At 40.7% G+C, this 15,478-nt stretch overlaps 1 protein-coding gene across 2 annotated transcripts in view; it reads right to left on the bottom strand.

The window, feature by feature from the left end:
* The window catches only part of AGMO (alkylglycerol monooxygenase), a 275,439-nt gene that overhangs the window by 241,966 nt on the left and 17,995 nt on the right, over positions 1–15,478 (bottom strand). For both annotated transcript variants that reach the window (XM_048838282.2, XM_048838283.2), the window contains exon 3: positions 7,581–7,732. In XM_048838282.2, the coding sequence (XP_048694239.2) occupies positions 7,581–7,732 (152 nt within the window). The remainder of the gene's footprint in view (positions 1–7,580; positions 7,733–15,478) is intronic.

Genomic DNA, 15,478 nt, shown 5'->3' with positions numbered 1-15,478 from the left:
TGGAATCCTGTGACTTGAACATTTTGTTTGTTCAATGGACAGGTATTATTGGGCAATTCAATTTTAGGTAAATATATAGAGATGAAATATCCTGAATTGAAATAAGCAACACAGCTTAAACATAGGTTTAAACGGGATCAAGGAAATCAAGGCTTTACACACACCCCCACTTTGGTTTCCATATACCAATCTTTTCCCGCACACTTTTGCAGAAATATACAAACAAAGATACAGACAGACAGAAAAGGAAGAGAGAAGAGCAATGTAGCTGTGATACCTTCAACTGGGTAATTAGCTGAAATTCCAAAATACAAACTCTCCGGTTGAATTTTCTGGTATTGCCTGTTTGAAAGAATGCTGTGGGCATAATATCCCAGCTGGATAACATTTACAGACTTATATAATGTAATGGATTCATTTTTAAAAACCTGATACAAGCAAAAAACAAAAAAACAAAAACTCAAAATTGTAAAAAGCATAACTCTCAAATCCAGAATAACTCAGATTCTTGCTTACGTACATTAATAGCTCAATAGCTACAAGCGTTAAATTCCCAGGCAAACTAAAGGGCAGCACTAGCTAAAGTTTAAGATTTTTATAAGTCAGTAGTCATTTCAAATATGTAATTAACTAGAAAGACCTGGGCGTAGGCAGATAGGACTAATGGTTAGAGTCAGAAGACTGCATCAGGTACCAAGTCAAAGGCTGGAGCTGGAGACAGTCAGGTGCCAAGCTGGAGGTGAGAGCTGGAAACAGAGGCAGGGATAGGGCATAGGAGGAGGGACCTGGAGTGCAGCAGAAAAGCAGGAACTGGGAACAGACAGGGAAGCAGGAACAGGCAGGAAGGCAGGGCTCAGCAGTCAGGTAAGTAGGTAGGGTCCATAATAGTAGTAGCCAGCTAGGGTTTCCTCTAGTTACTTGGACAATTTCTTGTGCCTTTCTGGTTTAAACAGAGCTTCCCAGCCAATCAGTGTTGCTGGATGTTTCCCCACAATCAGGAGTTTTGTGGGCAAGGTTGCCAACTTTCTAATTTCTGAAAACTGGATACTAAAGCAGGAGCACTGGAACCTCGCCCTGCCCCACCTCTTCTCCTGAGGCCCCGCCCCGTCCCGCTTCTTCCCTCGAGGACCTGCCCTGATCTCTCGTTGCTCTCCCCCTCCCACTTCCTCATCGTTCCATCCTCTCCACCCTTCCCCTACACCAAGCTGAGCTCCCTCTCCCTCAGGGCTGGGATGGGAGCTGCAGCCCCTGACACAGAGCCTGCCTGCCTGCCCATGAGATGCAGATAAGATGCGGTCCTGGCTCAGCAGGGTCTAGCACAGGTTGATGACCCGGAGTTTCCCTCCAATCGTGGTAACCAGACTTTTGGTGTCAGGTCAGTACATCTGACCAGACACTGTACCAGTCCCACTTCAACTGGACTTTCCAGTCAAAAACTGGACCCCTGTCAACCTTATTTTTGGGCAGGACTCTTGCGAAATAGCGTTTCAACGACTCCCTTCCAGTGTTGCCAACTTAGCAACTTTGTCACTAGAGTTAGTGACTTTTTGGTTTCCCTCGTGAGAAAATAAGTGTCAAAGTGACCAGTAACAAATCTAGCGACTTTCACGCCAATTTCAGAGAAAGACGTCACCAGTATCTATAGCCACAAAATCATTCACAAGCACCTCAGTAGTATTAATAAAATCCCTTCCACGCTCTTCTTATTACATTCTGTTGCACACCAAGTCAATGTCATTACCTCTCAATTGAGCATGTCCTCAGAAGGAATCACATTCCAGGGCTTCTTGGGCTGAGATCAGGCAAGGAAAAGAAGTTTGTGGAAGCTAATTAAATACTTTGCTAAAGCTAGGTACATTTTGGAGAGAGAGCAGCACATTAGCCAGGGCATGTTTTTACCCAAATGTGTTCTTTCTCACCGCTCCATAGTAGGCAGCACACCCTGTGATGCAGGGAAAGATAGCTAATGAAGTGGACAGAGCAGAGGAGGCAGGTTAGCCATCGAGGAGAGGAACAGGAGGAAATCTAGGTCACATTTTGTATTAAATTTTCATGTATAAGTGGTTTATAAAATGTTAATAAATAATTAATAGATATTATAAGCATGTGTCACCCGAGTAGTATCTGTTATAGATAGCTATAAGCACATCAGAAGAAGTTGTTATAGATCAGGGATGGGCAATAACTTTCGCAGGGGCACCATTCCGCTCACACTATCATGTTAGGAAAAAGTAGTGGATAGTGATATCTTTGTCTATCACAACAAACTCAGCATCTTAGGTGAGTCAACCACGCTCGGAGCAGAGACTTTAACTCCGTTACTGACACAATATAGGGAGCCACCGTCCTTTTTAAGCAACAGGCATATACTAGGAAGAACAGTAACAAGCTACAAACAAAACAAGCTGGACTCTGTCTTTTTATGTAATCACTCCCTTTCTGGACGTCTCAGCACAATGAAATCAATTGGACAAACATTATAACTGCAAGTACATAGCATTACAGTTCTACCCTTTGGGTTGGAATGCTGACAATTTTCAGATTAACATTTTTAAATTAAAAAATATTTTATTTGTCTGTATGTACGTGTGGGAGGGTAATATTTTGGCCTGTTAACATTCAACATGATCCTTTCTTTAATAGTTAAAATATTTTAAGTACATTTGCCTTGAAATTCACATCTGTCTATGGGGGGAGATTAAATCTTGTTTATGAAAAGGTAAAGAATTGCTAAAATGCACATATAGTTCCCTTTATCATTGGGGATCAATTCCCATTGCAATCAGAAGAAGTTCCCACTGTGCCCAGAAGAATGAGAGCCGAATATTACCCAGATGCTTTACACGTCACCATGTTTTCTATTTTTCTTTGGCTAAGATCACACCTTTCTCAATCTGCATTTTCTCAAATATCACTCCTAAACTCAACATCATTATACTGGTGTTCATTCATGTGGTCAGCTTCATTTTATCATATAAAAAACAGACAATGTTTAAAATCTGGAGCTACTGCTATGTACAAGAAAGTTGGAATGTTTTTGGATCTCGAGAGGAATCTTCTTTTTTCTGACCACATTTCCAATCACAAAAGTCACACACCACTTTACATTGCTGTTTCTCAAATTAACAGTCTCACAAATCACAATGAATCCTTTAAATTTACAGTTCTTCCAATATTCCATTAACCTTTATATCAGGTCTTACCTCACAATCCATTCACATTGTGCTGACTTCAGAGAATGTGAGAAGCCACAGATAAGAGGCAGCGCATAAAGGCAAGAAAGGGTCAGATAAATAAGAGCCATAAAATTTGACAATAAATTCCAAAGCAATAGAGGTGGCAAACACATTCTGATAAGTGTTACACTTTTCTATCAAAAACTTGCAGTCCTCACTGATGCAAAAAAGAAAATATCCTTTAATGAACTTAGTACTAGACTTGGTATCCTCTGTTGACTAGGGCACTGGTCCAGCTTTCATTGTTGTACATTCAGAATCCCCAATTCTCTCTCTGGGACAGATTGTGGCATACCACCTCCTTCAATCCACACATGGGTTACTCCTCTTTTTCAAAGAAGGCTACATCAGCACTATCCCTTCGCCCTCCCCAGTCAAGTCCTCTCCACATGACCAAACATCCTTGTTGGGGGACTGGGTGAAAATTGTGGGCTAAATGGACAAGCCAGGGCCATGGGGAATGCACATCATCCTTTCTCCAGCCCTGTGGAACTAAACCAGAAAAGTTAATACTACAGCAGGCTGTACTACCCTTTCCATATAACCACCATCTCTCTTGGGATCCATGGGGTGCTCCCTGGCCAGTATAAAGTCCATGTTAGTATGATGTCCTGGGGAGACATGCTGCCAGAGAGTCTTATCCCCCAGAGAGCAGAAGCAGCATGCCGTCTGAGAACCAAAGCTTTTGTGGTGTCTCTGGCCCTCCCACAGATACTTGGGGAAAGCTCAAGGTGTGGGGTAGGCCTGATGTCCTTTTCTGAAGAGGTAGGAGAAGGACAAACCTCCACCACTTTATGACCAGACAATTTTGGGAAATCCCTGCATAGAATTCCTCACAGAACACTCCCTCTGGCCCTGGGTCCTTTACTTGGAAAGGTAAAATCAAAAGCAGAAGGCTTTCAAAGTTCAATTTACAATTTAAGTTTGAAAGAAACGTTAAGGTCCCTGTTCCAGGCTTTGAGATCAGAAACCGCTCCAAGTGTCAGAATCATCCAGCATATTAGTAAATCAGACTAGTAAGTCAGATCCATATTTGAACCACCTTAAAAGTGTATAATTTGGTCGGGATTGTACCTGGATTAAAAATATCTAGTAATACAATCCCACACCTATCCTTCTCTGAAAACTGAAGCAGAAAACCTAGCAAACCTGGTTTCTAGGCCATAGTGAGGTTATTCCACAAACAAAACAGGTAAAATTAAATCCATTAAAAACATTAAAAAAAAAATCCACAGTTCGGAAATTATTCCCATTGACTTCAGTGGACTTTGAATCAGGCCCCAGAAGAGGTCAATTAAGTAGTAAAAAAGATTATTTTCAAGCTCCTTAGCGAGTATTGCAAACAATGAAACACATACACATAAGGACACTGAGAGTAACACCATCCTTTGAAAAGTAAGATCACATCAAAGAAACGCATCCTGTCCTTGCAGTACACTTGTGAATTCAGTCTGTGATCATGGCTATTACACACACATAGGAAAGAGGAAAACAGCTTCTCAAACACTAAGTCAAAGCTTGATTTTATTTCAAAGGCTGGGTTTTTGGTTTTTTTTACAAGAGAAATATCTGAATTTCTAATTGTTTGGATTCTTTCCCCAAATAGTCTGAATCCTGACAGAATGAATTTAAATCATAATTCTAGGTGCAACTGTCTTATCTTAAACATCAATAATGAAACAACTTTCAAGTGTAGGAAAGTCATAGTCCTTTAGTGCCATCATTCATATCTTTTAAAATTCATACACTTTGCATTTACTTGGGTATACAGTTCCTACAACTGTTATCGCCACTGTGGGGCCCATTCCTGAATTCCACGGGGGCTCTGACTGAAGTTCTATTATAAGCAAAAAGAGCTTTTGAACTCACGATTACACTTCAGCGCCCAAATATATCAAGGTGGTGAGTGTTTTTCCAGAAGGGTTTCTTCTTTATTTTTAAAAAGTGCCTCTTTCATTAGATTTTGCTTAGCCAGTTCTGAAGTAATATATTGTTTAGCAATCTTGCCATTATGATATTGAATTTTTTCAACACTCTTTGACAAAAGAGCAGAGTGTTGTTTAATCCATTGTCTATATGTAGAGTGGGTTTCTATAAGAATGTGGTGTCAGTTACGTGATTTGGAGCACCGAACTGATATTGTGCAAGTTTACGATACCTTCAAGGATAATGAACTTACTTATATAGCATGGTTCTATGACACCAACATTGTTTGGACTAGACCAGTGTTTTGCAACAGAACAACTTTCTGAACTACATTTACGGACTATTATGTATGAACTGGAATTTTACATTTTAATTACAAGTGTGATCCATTTTGTGGCTACGTCTACATAGCCCTGCAGTTTGGATTATGGGGGTCTGAACTGCAGCATGCAATAGTGTGCTGTGGTATAACTCCCCCATGCACATGTTGCTGGTGAAAACTAAAAAGGTACCTAGTTCACATGAATGTAGTCTTCTTTCAAGCTGGACTACATTACTATGAACTAGGTACCTTTTAGTTTGTGCCCACAGTGTCCACACAGGAGAGTTACAGTGTAACACGTAGTGCACTCTGCGATACCCCATAGACTTAACTGTGGGGCTGTACAGACAAATCCTAAAAATGTGGAATTACAAGCAGGTTATTAACACAACACCTTTCTCCCTCTCTGCATAAACAGAGAAGCTGGATGACCTTCAGAGCTACTCTCAAAAAGAAATTAACGAAATGTGTTCATAGAGATTTAGGGGCTGATCCTTCCCTCTTTTCTGTCAATGGGAGTTTTGCTACCAACTTCAACGGGAGGAAATTCAGATCCATTTATATGATTTTTCTAGTAATACTTTTCACTAAATAGAAATTTTATTTAAAAAGAAATGGGAGTGTCCTTTGAGTTTTTCCAGTCTTCAGCACTATGATCTAATTCTCCAAGTACTGTTGATGTCATTTTTTGTGACACATATTCCCAGTTTCCCACACACCAAACTTAGCTACTCACAAAGAAGCAAATTCTTCCTTCCCCTAGCATTGTTCCAACTCCCATCCACTTCCTCACTTACTTCTCTCCCCAATGAACTCCTGAGTTCCTCCCCATATCACTGTTGTCTGTCTGATTATCTTCTTCCCTTCCTAATTAAGCACCCACCCAGCATTGTGCTAAATCCTGATCGCAGACCATTCTTCACTCCCCCTCAGTTCAGCCACCCAAATTTCCTAATTTCCTACCTTCTTCCATATTTTCCACTGATCTATTTTCACCAGCTAATGCTTTCCCTGCATTCTAGAAAACTAACACCAGATGCATCAATGCTTTTATGAACCGAGGGGGGCTGTGCCTTACAGACCACAGTCCAAAGTCCTTTAGACAATAGACCGCTTCTCCTTTGACTTCAGTGGGATTTGGATCAGACCATATGTTAGGATTTCTCTAACACATTTTCAAATGCAGAAACAGAAAAGGTCAGAACAAAAACACTGTGGTAATTGGAGAGTCATATAAGTAGATAGCTGGATAGATAGGTAAGTCCATAAGTACTACATTTCCATAAAAAATATGCACAGAAATACCTATCTATCCAATATTCCTAAGTATTTATATGGCCCCTATCATGAGAGTAAAAAATAGCTTTATCCTTTTTAAACCTTACCTTTTTCTCTTTTATAAGACAGAGAGAGAATCTCTTTTAAGTATACATTTTAAAAAAATAGAAACAGGCAAGGGTTAAATTAAAATAACTATATATTTAAGAGTTTAATATAAACAAAACATTTTTAAAAATTGGGCATAAAATATTTTTACCTTTGCCCTTTCCTAAAAACTAAGTACAAACTGAACATGTTTTTTAAAAGATTAAACTAACAAGCTATGTGCCTATCAGTACTTTGTTTATATGTTGTTTCTCATTCCCCTCCCTTTTTGAAAGTGTGTATTGTAAGCAAAGATTCTGTATTTACTATACAGTGATTAACACAAGGAATCTGGCCCTGATCTGGGAATTACTGTAATAACAAATTATAATGAAGTATGCGGATACACTTTTATAGTCAACCCATTATACCACTGCATTCAGACTATTAAAGTAATCCCGGAAGCACAAATTAGAGCAATACATGTAGGATTCATGTCCCACCTACATTTCCTCCCAAATTTTTCCTTCTGTGGTATTCTATGAGCAGAGGAGCAATATTTTTAAAATTCTAGGTCTTGCATTTTACTACATTCACATCCATATTATAAAAAAAACTATAAAATCGGTTTCTCCCACTCAAAGTTCAAGTGAATCTTAGTGGACCCTTGAGAATACATAAATGGAATATGCATACACGCAAATATAATGAAAAATCTGTTTAAGTCCTACCATGGGCCAGGCGATGGAACCAGTAGTATACAAAGTCTACTCCTAGGAATGTCATATACCAGGTCCATGGTGAGTCCCACCGCAGTTCAAAGAGCCTGTAGTTATCCCACACATAGATGTAGGTAGTCAACTCGAGGCTTCTGGACACAATACTGAAATATACAACAAAACAGTTTTCTCAAGAACCTTTTGAATTAGAGTAATAGATCTGTTCTATTGCATATTGGTACTTTTCAGTCTGCAGGGTTTTTTTCTAACACATAAAGCTACTCGGCCAATCTTGCAGCCTTATTCTGGCAATATTACCATTGACTCCAATGCCACTATTGACAAAGGATTGTGAGCCAAGACTGAAAAAATAGCACAGTCCCATCCTGTTCAACCTTTTCTCCATTGCAACCTGAAGTCTTCTAGTGTTTTTTATTTCTTTGGAGATCTTCAGTCCCTTCTTAGCTTCAAATTACCTAAAGCTTTTTAGACAGTTTCTTTGACCACATTTTTGTACGCAGAGATGTCAAGGTATTCATGTGACTGGGAGAAACTCATTTTTAATCTACAAGTTAGAAATACTTTTAGGATGCTCCTAATTATTATTCTTATTTGAATAATTCCATGGCAAATCTGAACACACTGAATATTTTCATTATACATTTAACATAGCCAGATGAAGGACTAAGGATGAATAAGAAAGAATGTGTGTGGCAAGAAGAGAGTAGGAGAGGAAACACTAGAAAGACTGATGGAAGGAGTACTGCAGGACTGAAGGTTAGGGATAGAGAAAAAGAGGGGGAAAGTGCAAAGGAGAAAGTGAGGGAAAAGGAAAAATGTGACAAAAGTTGGTTGAAGAGTTCTTTTGTGTTGCTGTATTGCTGGACAATGGCTAATTAAACTTCCAGTCATTCCTGGCCTAACCCTCACTCAGTACTCAGTACAAAAGAGTTTGTGTGGTTGAAGAAAGCATAGTTTTGGGCTCAAGGGTTTCTAGGCCATGGTTCGGGTACTGGGAGTCAGTCACAAGGTTATAGGAAAAGAAACTAGTGGCTAAAAGGGCCGGAGACTGTGTGTTGTAGCTGAAACTGCCTCTGTGAAACTTTGCTGCTGTCTTTCCCATTTTTGTTCAAAGCAATCAGGACTTGTGAATATTTTCTTACATCTTTGCTGACTGGTAGCAGACTTTTGGACCTTATAGGTCAGTTTCTTAGTTGGAGAAGAAATCAGTGATGCAAAACCAGGGTATTTTTGGTGTAATTAATTTACAAAATGTACACAATTTCTGTTTCCTTGAACAGCGGTGGGGTCACCAACTGCACATAGGCAACTCCCTCTTGCAGAAATCTCAGTAAAAGCACTATTATTCTGTCACCAAGCAAAAGCTGTCTTGTACCTAGGTCTCTCCTAGAATCTCCCCTGCCTAACACATACTTCCTTTTTCCTCCCTCAGTTCCCAGGCTTTATACTTGGGAAAACATTTAGACGGAAACTGCTAACATAGGATCATGCAATGCAACTACAGTGTAACACAAAGGAACCTCAAAAAGGTTTAACTGCCCACCCATTTTAACTCACTCTGTCCTCTTAACAATTCTTTGGGTGCAAAGGCTGCATTTTAACTCTTTCTATGGAGACTTTCATCCTGAATGCTTTTACATCAGTGACATTAGCACCTGTTGCCATAACAATAGTTAGCTGAACACTAGAAGGAAACACCATGAGTCTCTGTACTGCTATTTTTCTATTAATGAAGAGCCAACCCAGTTGAAAGTCCTAAACTTTAGCTACTACTGAGCAAACAGAGCAGCAACCTGTCCCCATTTTTATGCTGAAAAGGCAGAGGGCTTTAGAGAAAGAAAGGTGCAAGGGACCTTAGCTGAGGGAAAGAGGAAACCTGTCTCTTTATGATTAGGGCCCTACCAAATTCACAGCCATGAAAAAACACGTCATGAACTGTGAAATCTGGTCTACCGTGTTGAAATCTGGTCTTTTGTGTGCTTTTCCCGTATACTACACAGATTTCATGGGGGAGACCAGTTTCTCAAATTGGGGGTCCTGACCCAAAAGGGAGTTGCAGGTAGGTTACAAGGTTATTTTCGGCGGGGGGGGGGGGGGGGAGGTCATGGTATTGCCACCCTTACTTCTGCGCTGCCTTCAGAGCCAGGTAGCCGGAGAGCGGCGGCTGTTAGCCAGGCGCCCAGCTCTGAAGGCAGCGCCCCGCCAGCCGCAGAGCAGAAGTAAGGGTAGCAATACCATACCGTGCCATCTTTACCTCTGCGCTGCTGCCTTCAGAGCTGGGTGGCCAGAGAGTGGTGGCTGCTGACTGAGGACCCAGCTCTGCAGGTAGCAGCACAGAAGTAAGGGTGGCAATACCATACCATGCCACCCTTACTTCTGCGCTGCTGCTGGTGGTGGCTCTGCCTTCCGAACTGGGCTCCCGGCCAGCAGTCTCCGCTCTGCAGCTGCCAGCTCTGAAGGCAGCGCCATGGCCAGCACCCGCGAAGAAACAAGGGTAGAAGTACCACAACACCCCCACAATAACCTTGCGACCCACCTATAACTCCTTTATGGGTCAGGACCCCTACAGTTATAACACTGTGTAGAGATTCAAATAGCTGAAATCATGAAATTTACTATTTTAAAAATCCTATGACTGTGAAATTGATCAAAATGGACCGTGAATTTGGTAGGGCCCTAATTATGATCATCAGCTGCCAAAACACACCTGCGCTTCACCTCTATCCCTGCAACAATTGTCCTGTTTTCTCACTTCAGAAAGTCTGTTCACCCTCACTTTGGCAGCTGGTAGATTGAGAATTTCATTGCAAGCAGCAATGGCAGGTGTACCTGCCACTTTCAAAAACGTTTTAGCTATGCCCAGAAGTAGCAACAGATGCACCTGGAACATGTTTAACTTTCATAAGAGCCATGTAACAGAAATATTTCTAGAGATGATTTTATGTCTCAAACCAGATTTTTGCAATATGAGGCATATGCAAGGTTTAGTATAAATTTTAATCACCTTCACAACAGGTCAGAAGGGAACTGATGCTATTCAAACACACACACAAAAGGTATTTCTTAACATCTTTTCAATGACCAGGAAATTTAAAACACCTCTTGCAACATACAATTATTATTATTACATACTGTTTTCTCACTTGATTCTTTGCCTTTTATTAACATATAATGCTTCTGCAGTACATCCAAATACATGTGAACTGATACATTTCCTCCATTTTTGATCAACTTTCAGCATTTCCCCTGGAGCCCTTTTGTTCCATGAGCTGACGCCAAGGTGTAAAAACTCAAACTAACCTGGCAACACATTTTTTTAATATACAACTCTCACTAGAAGTCAGAATCTGCTTATTTTTCCTTTATGCTCAAACCACAAATCTACAGCACATGACACTAGTTGATTACCATAACTAATGAAGACTAATCCATCATACCAGTATAATTCAGAAATTGCTTAGCTAAATATATTTGATTTTTTCTTTTCCAGTGTGATAAATAGAAAAGTCCAGACCTAGTATTCAGTTACAACTTTCAAAACTTGCTCAGAGTTTTTAATATTTAATTCCTTTTTTCTGAACCCTAAGTTCAACTTCTTAAAATCATTGAAGACAGTTAGTTATATTAGAGTTTTTAAACATAAATAGGGTTGCAACCGAAGGCCAGCCATTTTGGGTCATCGAGTCCAGCCTTCTGCATCAGGCAGCATGAAACCCTAAGGGGGTGGGGGGAGAGAGAGAGAGAGAGAGAGAGAAGGTCTTTCCTAACCTGTATATTCCATAGACTTACCTATTCTCACTTTGAGCACCTCTGCTGAATTTACTATTACAGACAACCTGTTATCCAATTACCCGAATCATCAGAGAGATTCTGTTGTTGTTTTTTCATTTGAAAATTCCATTTGTCCTTTACTTTAAGCTACTGCTACTTGTTTTAATACTAGTGTCCACTCTAAACCATTGTGTCCCCATTGGGCCAGATAACAAAAGCAACATGTGAAAAAATTCTGGGGAATGAAGTCACAATCCACATATGCAGCTCCCCTCATAGAGATATCCCTGCATTATTCAGGGGAAAGACAGTCAATTGGCTCCCTGCAAGAAGGTCTAGCAAGCACCACAGGACCAGGGGAGGGGATAATGTGCACCCTCTTCCCCCCTCCCCTTAGCATGGGCCACAGCACTGCGGAACAACCTGTGTGGGGCCTGAAGCAGCAGGGTGTGTGTGGAGAGTAGAAGAAGGATACCATCTGAGCAGAAGAGGGAAATCCATGCACAGATATCCCCTTCCCAGTGCAGATCCCAAGGGGACAATCTAGGAAAATCCAGAGGACAGCTACCATCTTGGTTGGTGGTATGTATTGAACGTGGGACCTTCAGAGACTTTATAGCTTGAACTAAAAAGCAAGGCTCTCAAGCTAGGAGTTGCAACAGATCCATAGCCTCTCAGGATTGGGCGCAGAAGGTGACAGATTACACACACACTGCCCATAAGTTCCATTAGCATTATAAATAAATTTATTGTGAATACCTTTCAGAGTAGCAGCCGTGTTAGTCTGTATTCTCAAAAAGAAAAGGAGGACTTGTGGCACCTTAGAGACTAACCAATTTATTTGAGCATGAGCTTTCGTGAGCTACAGCTCACTTCATCGGATGCATATAAATTGGTTAGTCTCTAAGGTGCCACAAGTCCTCCTTTTCTTTTTGTGAATACCTTGTTTCTCAAGGCTAACTAAAACCAATTTCCTTAACATTACTTAAATTATTATGCATTCTCCAGTTCCCCTTTTCCCTTCCCTTTTATGAAGTTTTCCTAACTATTTTGGTCTGGTTTTTTTAAGTCAGTGGTTCTCAAACATCATTGAACCACGACCCACTTCTGACAACAACAATTACTACATGATCCCTGGGGTGGGGGGGGGAGGCTAAACCCGACACCCACCACCTTAGATTGGGGTGGGGGGCAAAGCCACAGCCTGAGCCCTGCCACCCAGGGCTGAAGCCCTTGGCCTTCGGCCCCGGGACAGTGGGGCTCAGCCCCGGGGTCCAGCAATCCAGGCAACCCCATTAAAAGAGGGGTCCCAACCCACATTTCGAGAAGGCTAGAAGTGAAGGTAAAAAAACTTGTGTACGTTATTCCAGGGAAGGAGGACTTATCAATATTGTGTAACTAGCACGGTCACCTCTTATCTTGCAAGCTATCCCTCCATAACCACTACTTTATTATATCATGAAACAAGCAATTTTGAAATCGATCATGGAGGCTATTTGTGGGGCTTTTCTAGGATTCCCAGGCTTCTGTTGTGAAGATCAACCATGCAAATCAATTACAGGAAGAAACGAAGCGACAGCACTGCGGAATTTCAAAATGCAGGACAAAGACAATTTCTTTTAAATAAACTGCAGTTACTCAGACACGTATTATACATCAGGATGCATGAATAATTAAAAGCTCACGAAGCCTTTGTTTTGGAGTGGAAAGGTTAGGGCTTTACATTTCAAAAGACACTTTGGAGCTTTCTTTTCCAGATGAAAAACTGGCTCCAGTTCAAATTGGAATAAACATTTTAATAATATGACTTCACTAAAAGGGAGGGAGAGGGAGAAGCCTTGTGAAAACTTCCATTTGCAAAACAAAGTGAACCCGCCTGCAACTGAAATCCCCTTTTATTTCCTGTACAGGTGCCAGGGCTTGAACAGACACCCAATTTATTACCCTGTCAACTGACTTATTAGGGTTGACACAAATCGAGCTGAAATATGCCTGACATACTACAGTCAAGGCTTTTTTCACACTTTAGCACAAAGCCAAACTTTTTGTAAGGTGGAGGGAAGGGGAGAGGGAGTTATGGGAGTTCTATTCCCTGTTTTCTATCAGCAAGATGAATATGATTCTCTCCCATTCTTAATATGCGAAAACCAGTCATGAAATAACCCAAGGCTAAAAACAATTCACCAAAACGATACAGCTGGGAAATCATCATCAGACTCTGGAAAGCCCTTGATTACAGGAAATAGCACCCTACATTTTCGAAAAAATGTTCCCACTAGACCAGTGGTTCCCAAACTTTAACAACCTGTGAACCCCTTTCACTAAAATGTCAAGTCTCACGAACCCCCCCTTAAAAATGAATATTTCCTTTACCAGAGTATAAATTATAAAAGCAGTGATCTTGGAAATGCAAAATTTGTTTTTGTGACATGCTTATTACACACAATTAATTATTATTTATCATCACAGTATTTGTATTACATTATGAAAACGGCAACACTCTTCCAAGATCTCACTTTCATAGCTTGTATCAGTTTGAATAAGCCTGTTGTAAGACAAGGCTCCTATGTTTCATCAAGGAGTATCAGATGTGAAACAGCATGAAGGGATTTAAGAAGCCAACTCAAAGAGTTCCTCCTACAAAAGCATTCAGTCCTTGAGCAGCCCAGGCAAACAACTCATGTTACAACAAAGCTTAAACTTGTTCTTCATAATAATTTAAAAAACAATACTAGCTGCCTATTTAATTTTAAAAACAGCAAAAAATATCCACCTCCCTTTCCATTTTTATAAGGAGTCTTGAAGTTTAAATCTCCTCAGTGGGATAGATACGCTTGCTTTGATCTGCTTAGCTCTTGGAAGTCCAGGGGCTCCGGGCTGCTGGCCCCATGCTGCCCGGGGTCCCTAGGGACAGCTCTGTCTGCATTAGGGATTTTTTTCTCCGAGAACCCCCTGTAACTTTTCACGAACCCCAGTTTGGGAACCACTGCACTAGACCCTGAAGCTGAACCAAAGCCTCTGCTCCAATACGATTTTATTCTCTGGAATTTTAGCCTAAAATAATTCAAATTCCCAATTCTCCTCAAAGGAAAAAAATGTTATCACAAAGCAAAACAAAGTAAAATATGTGGCAAGTTTGAGTACTCATACAGATCTTCTATTTTATACTTTGTTGTCTTCCAGCACTGACCTCCATTCTACCACACCTATTCCCGTCAGACTTCACTCTCTCAAACTGTTAATTTAATATATTAATATTAATTTATTTTAGAGCAAGAGGGAATAAAAAAACAATAGTATATAAACTTTGGGGGAATAAGAAATAAAAGGTTCTCATGATCTCTTATTATTATAAAACTCATTCTTTCCACATACCTCTGTCATCTCTTGCTATCCCATGTATAACTTAACACCTAACTCTTAAAAACCTTATTCATGCAAATCATCTTTATCCTCACAAACAGTCCCACCGACTTCAGTGTTGTTATTCATGTGAGCAAAGCCTACTGACATAAGTCTACACAGTCTTTCTACTGATATTACTATGTGCCACTCTGTACCAATTCAGTTATGCTAGTACAGCACTAATGTAGACACAATTATACCAGTATATATATATGCTTATACAAGTATAGCTTATTCCCCTTCCTGTACAGAGTAAGGTCTACCAGTATAAGCTTATTTTTACCAATATTACTGTGTCCACAATAGGGCCATGTCTATACTACAGAATTAAGTCTACGCAAGTTATGTTGACTATCGTAAGTTGCTTTAAGAACACCAGTTGTGCATGTCCATGCAACACTGCTTGTGTCGGCAGACCACGTCCACAGCCATTGCTCTCGCATCGACGGAGAATGCGTTGCATCGTGTGTAGCTATCCCACTGTGCAACTCGCCATCCTCTGTCAATCTCTGCCGCTAGGAGCTCTGGGAACAGATCACCATCTCATGATGCAGTTCTTTCTGTCTCATCATTACCTGGGCTTCCTACATCGTTTCGTGATGTTGCAAACTGTGCACCCGCCACCTCTGCCTGACAGCATGAATCCTGAGCTGCTGGCCAGTATGGTGATGAGTGTTATGAACACGACATGGCTGGTCCCACACTATTCCATG

This window comes from Caretta caretta, chromosome 2, assembly GCF_965140235.1.
Source record: "Caretta caretta isolate rCarCar2 chromosome 2, rCarCar1.hap1, whole genome shotgun sequence".
Lineage (NCBI taxonomy): Eukaryota > Metazoa > Chordata > Testudines > Cheloniidae > Caretta > Caretta caretta.
This window is presented reverse-complemented; position numbering and strand designations above follow the sequence as displayed.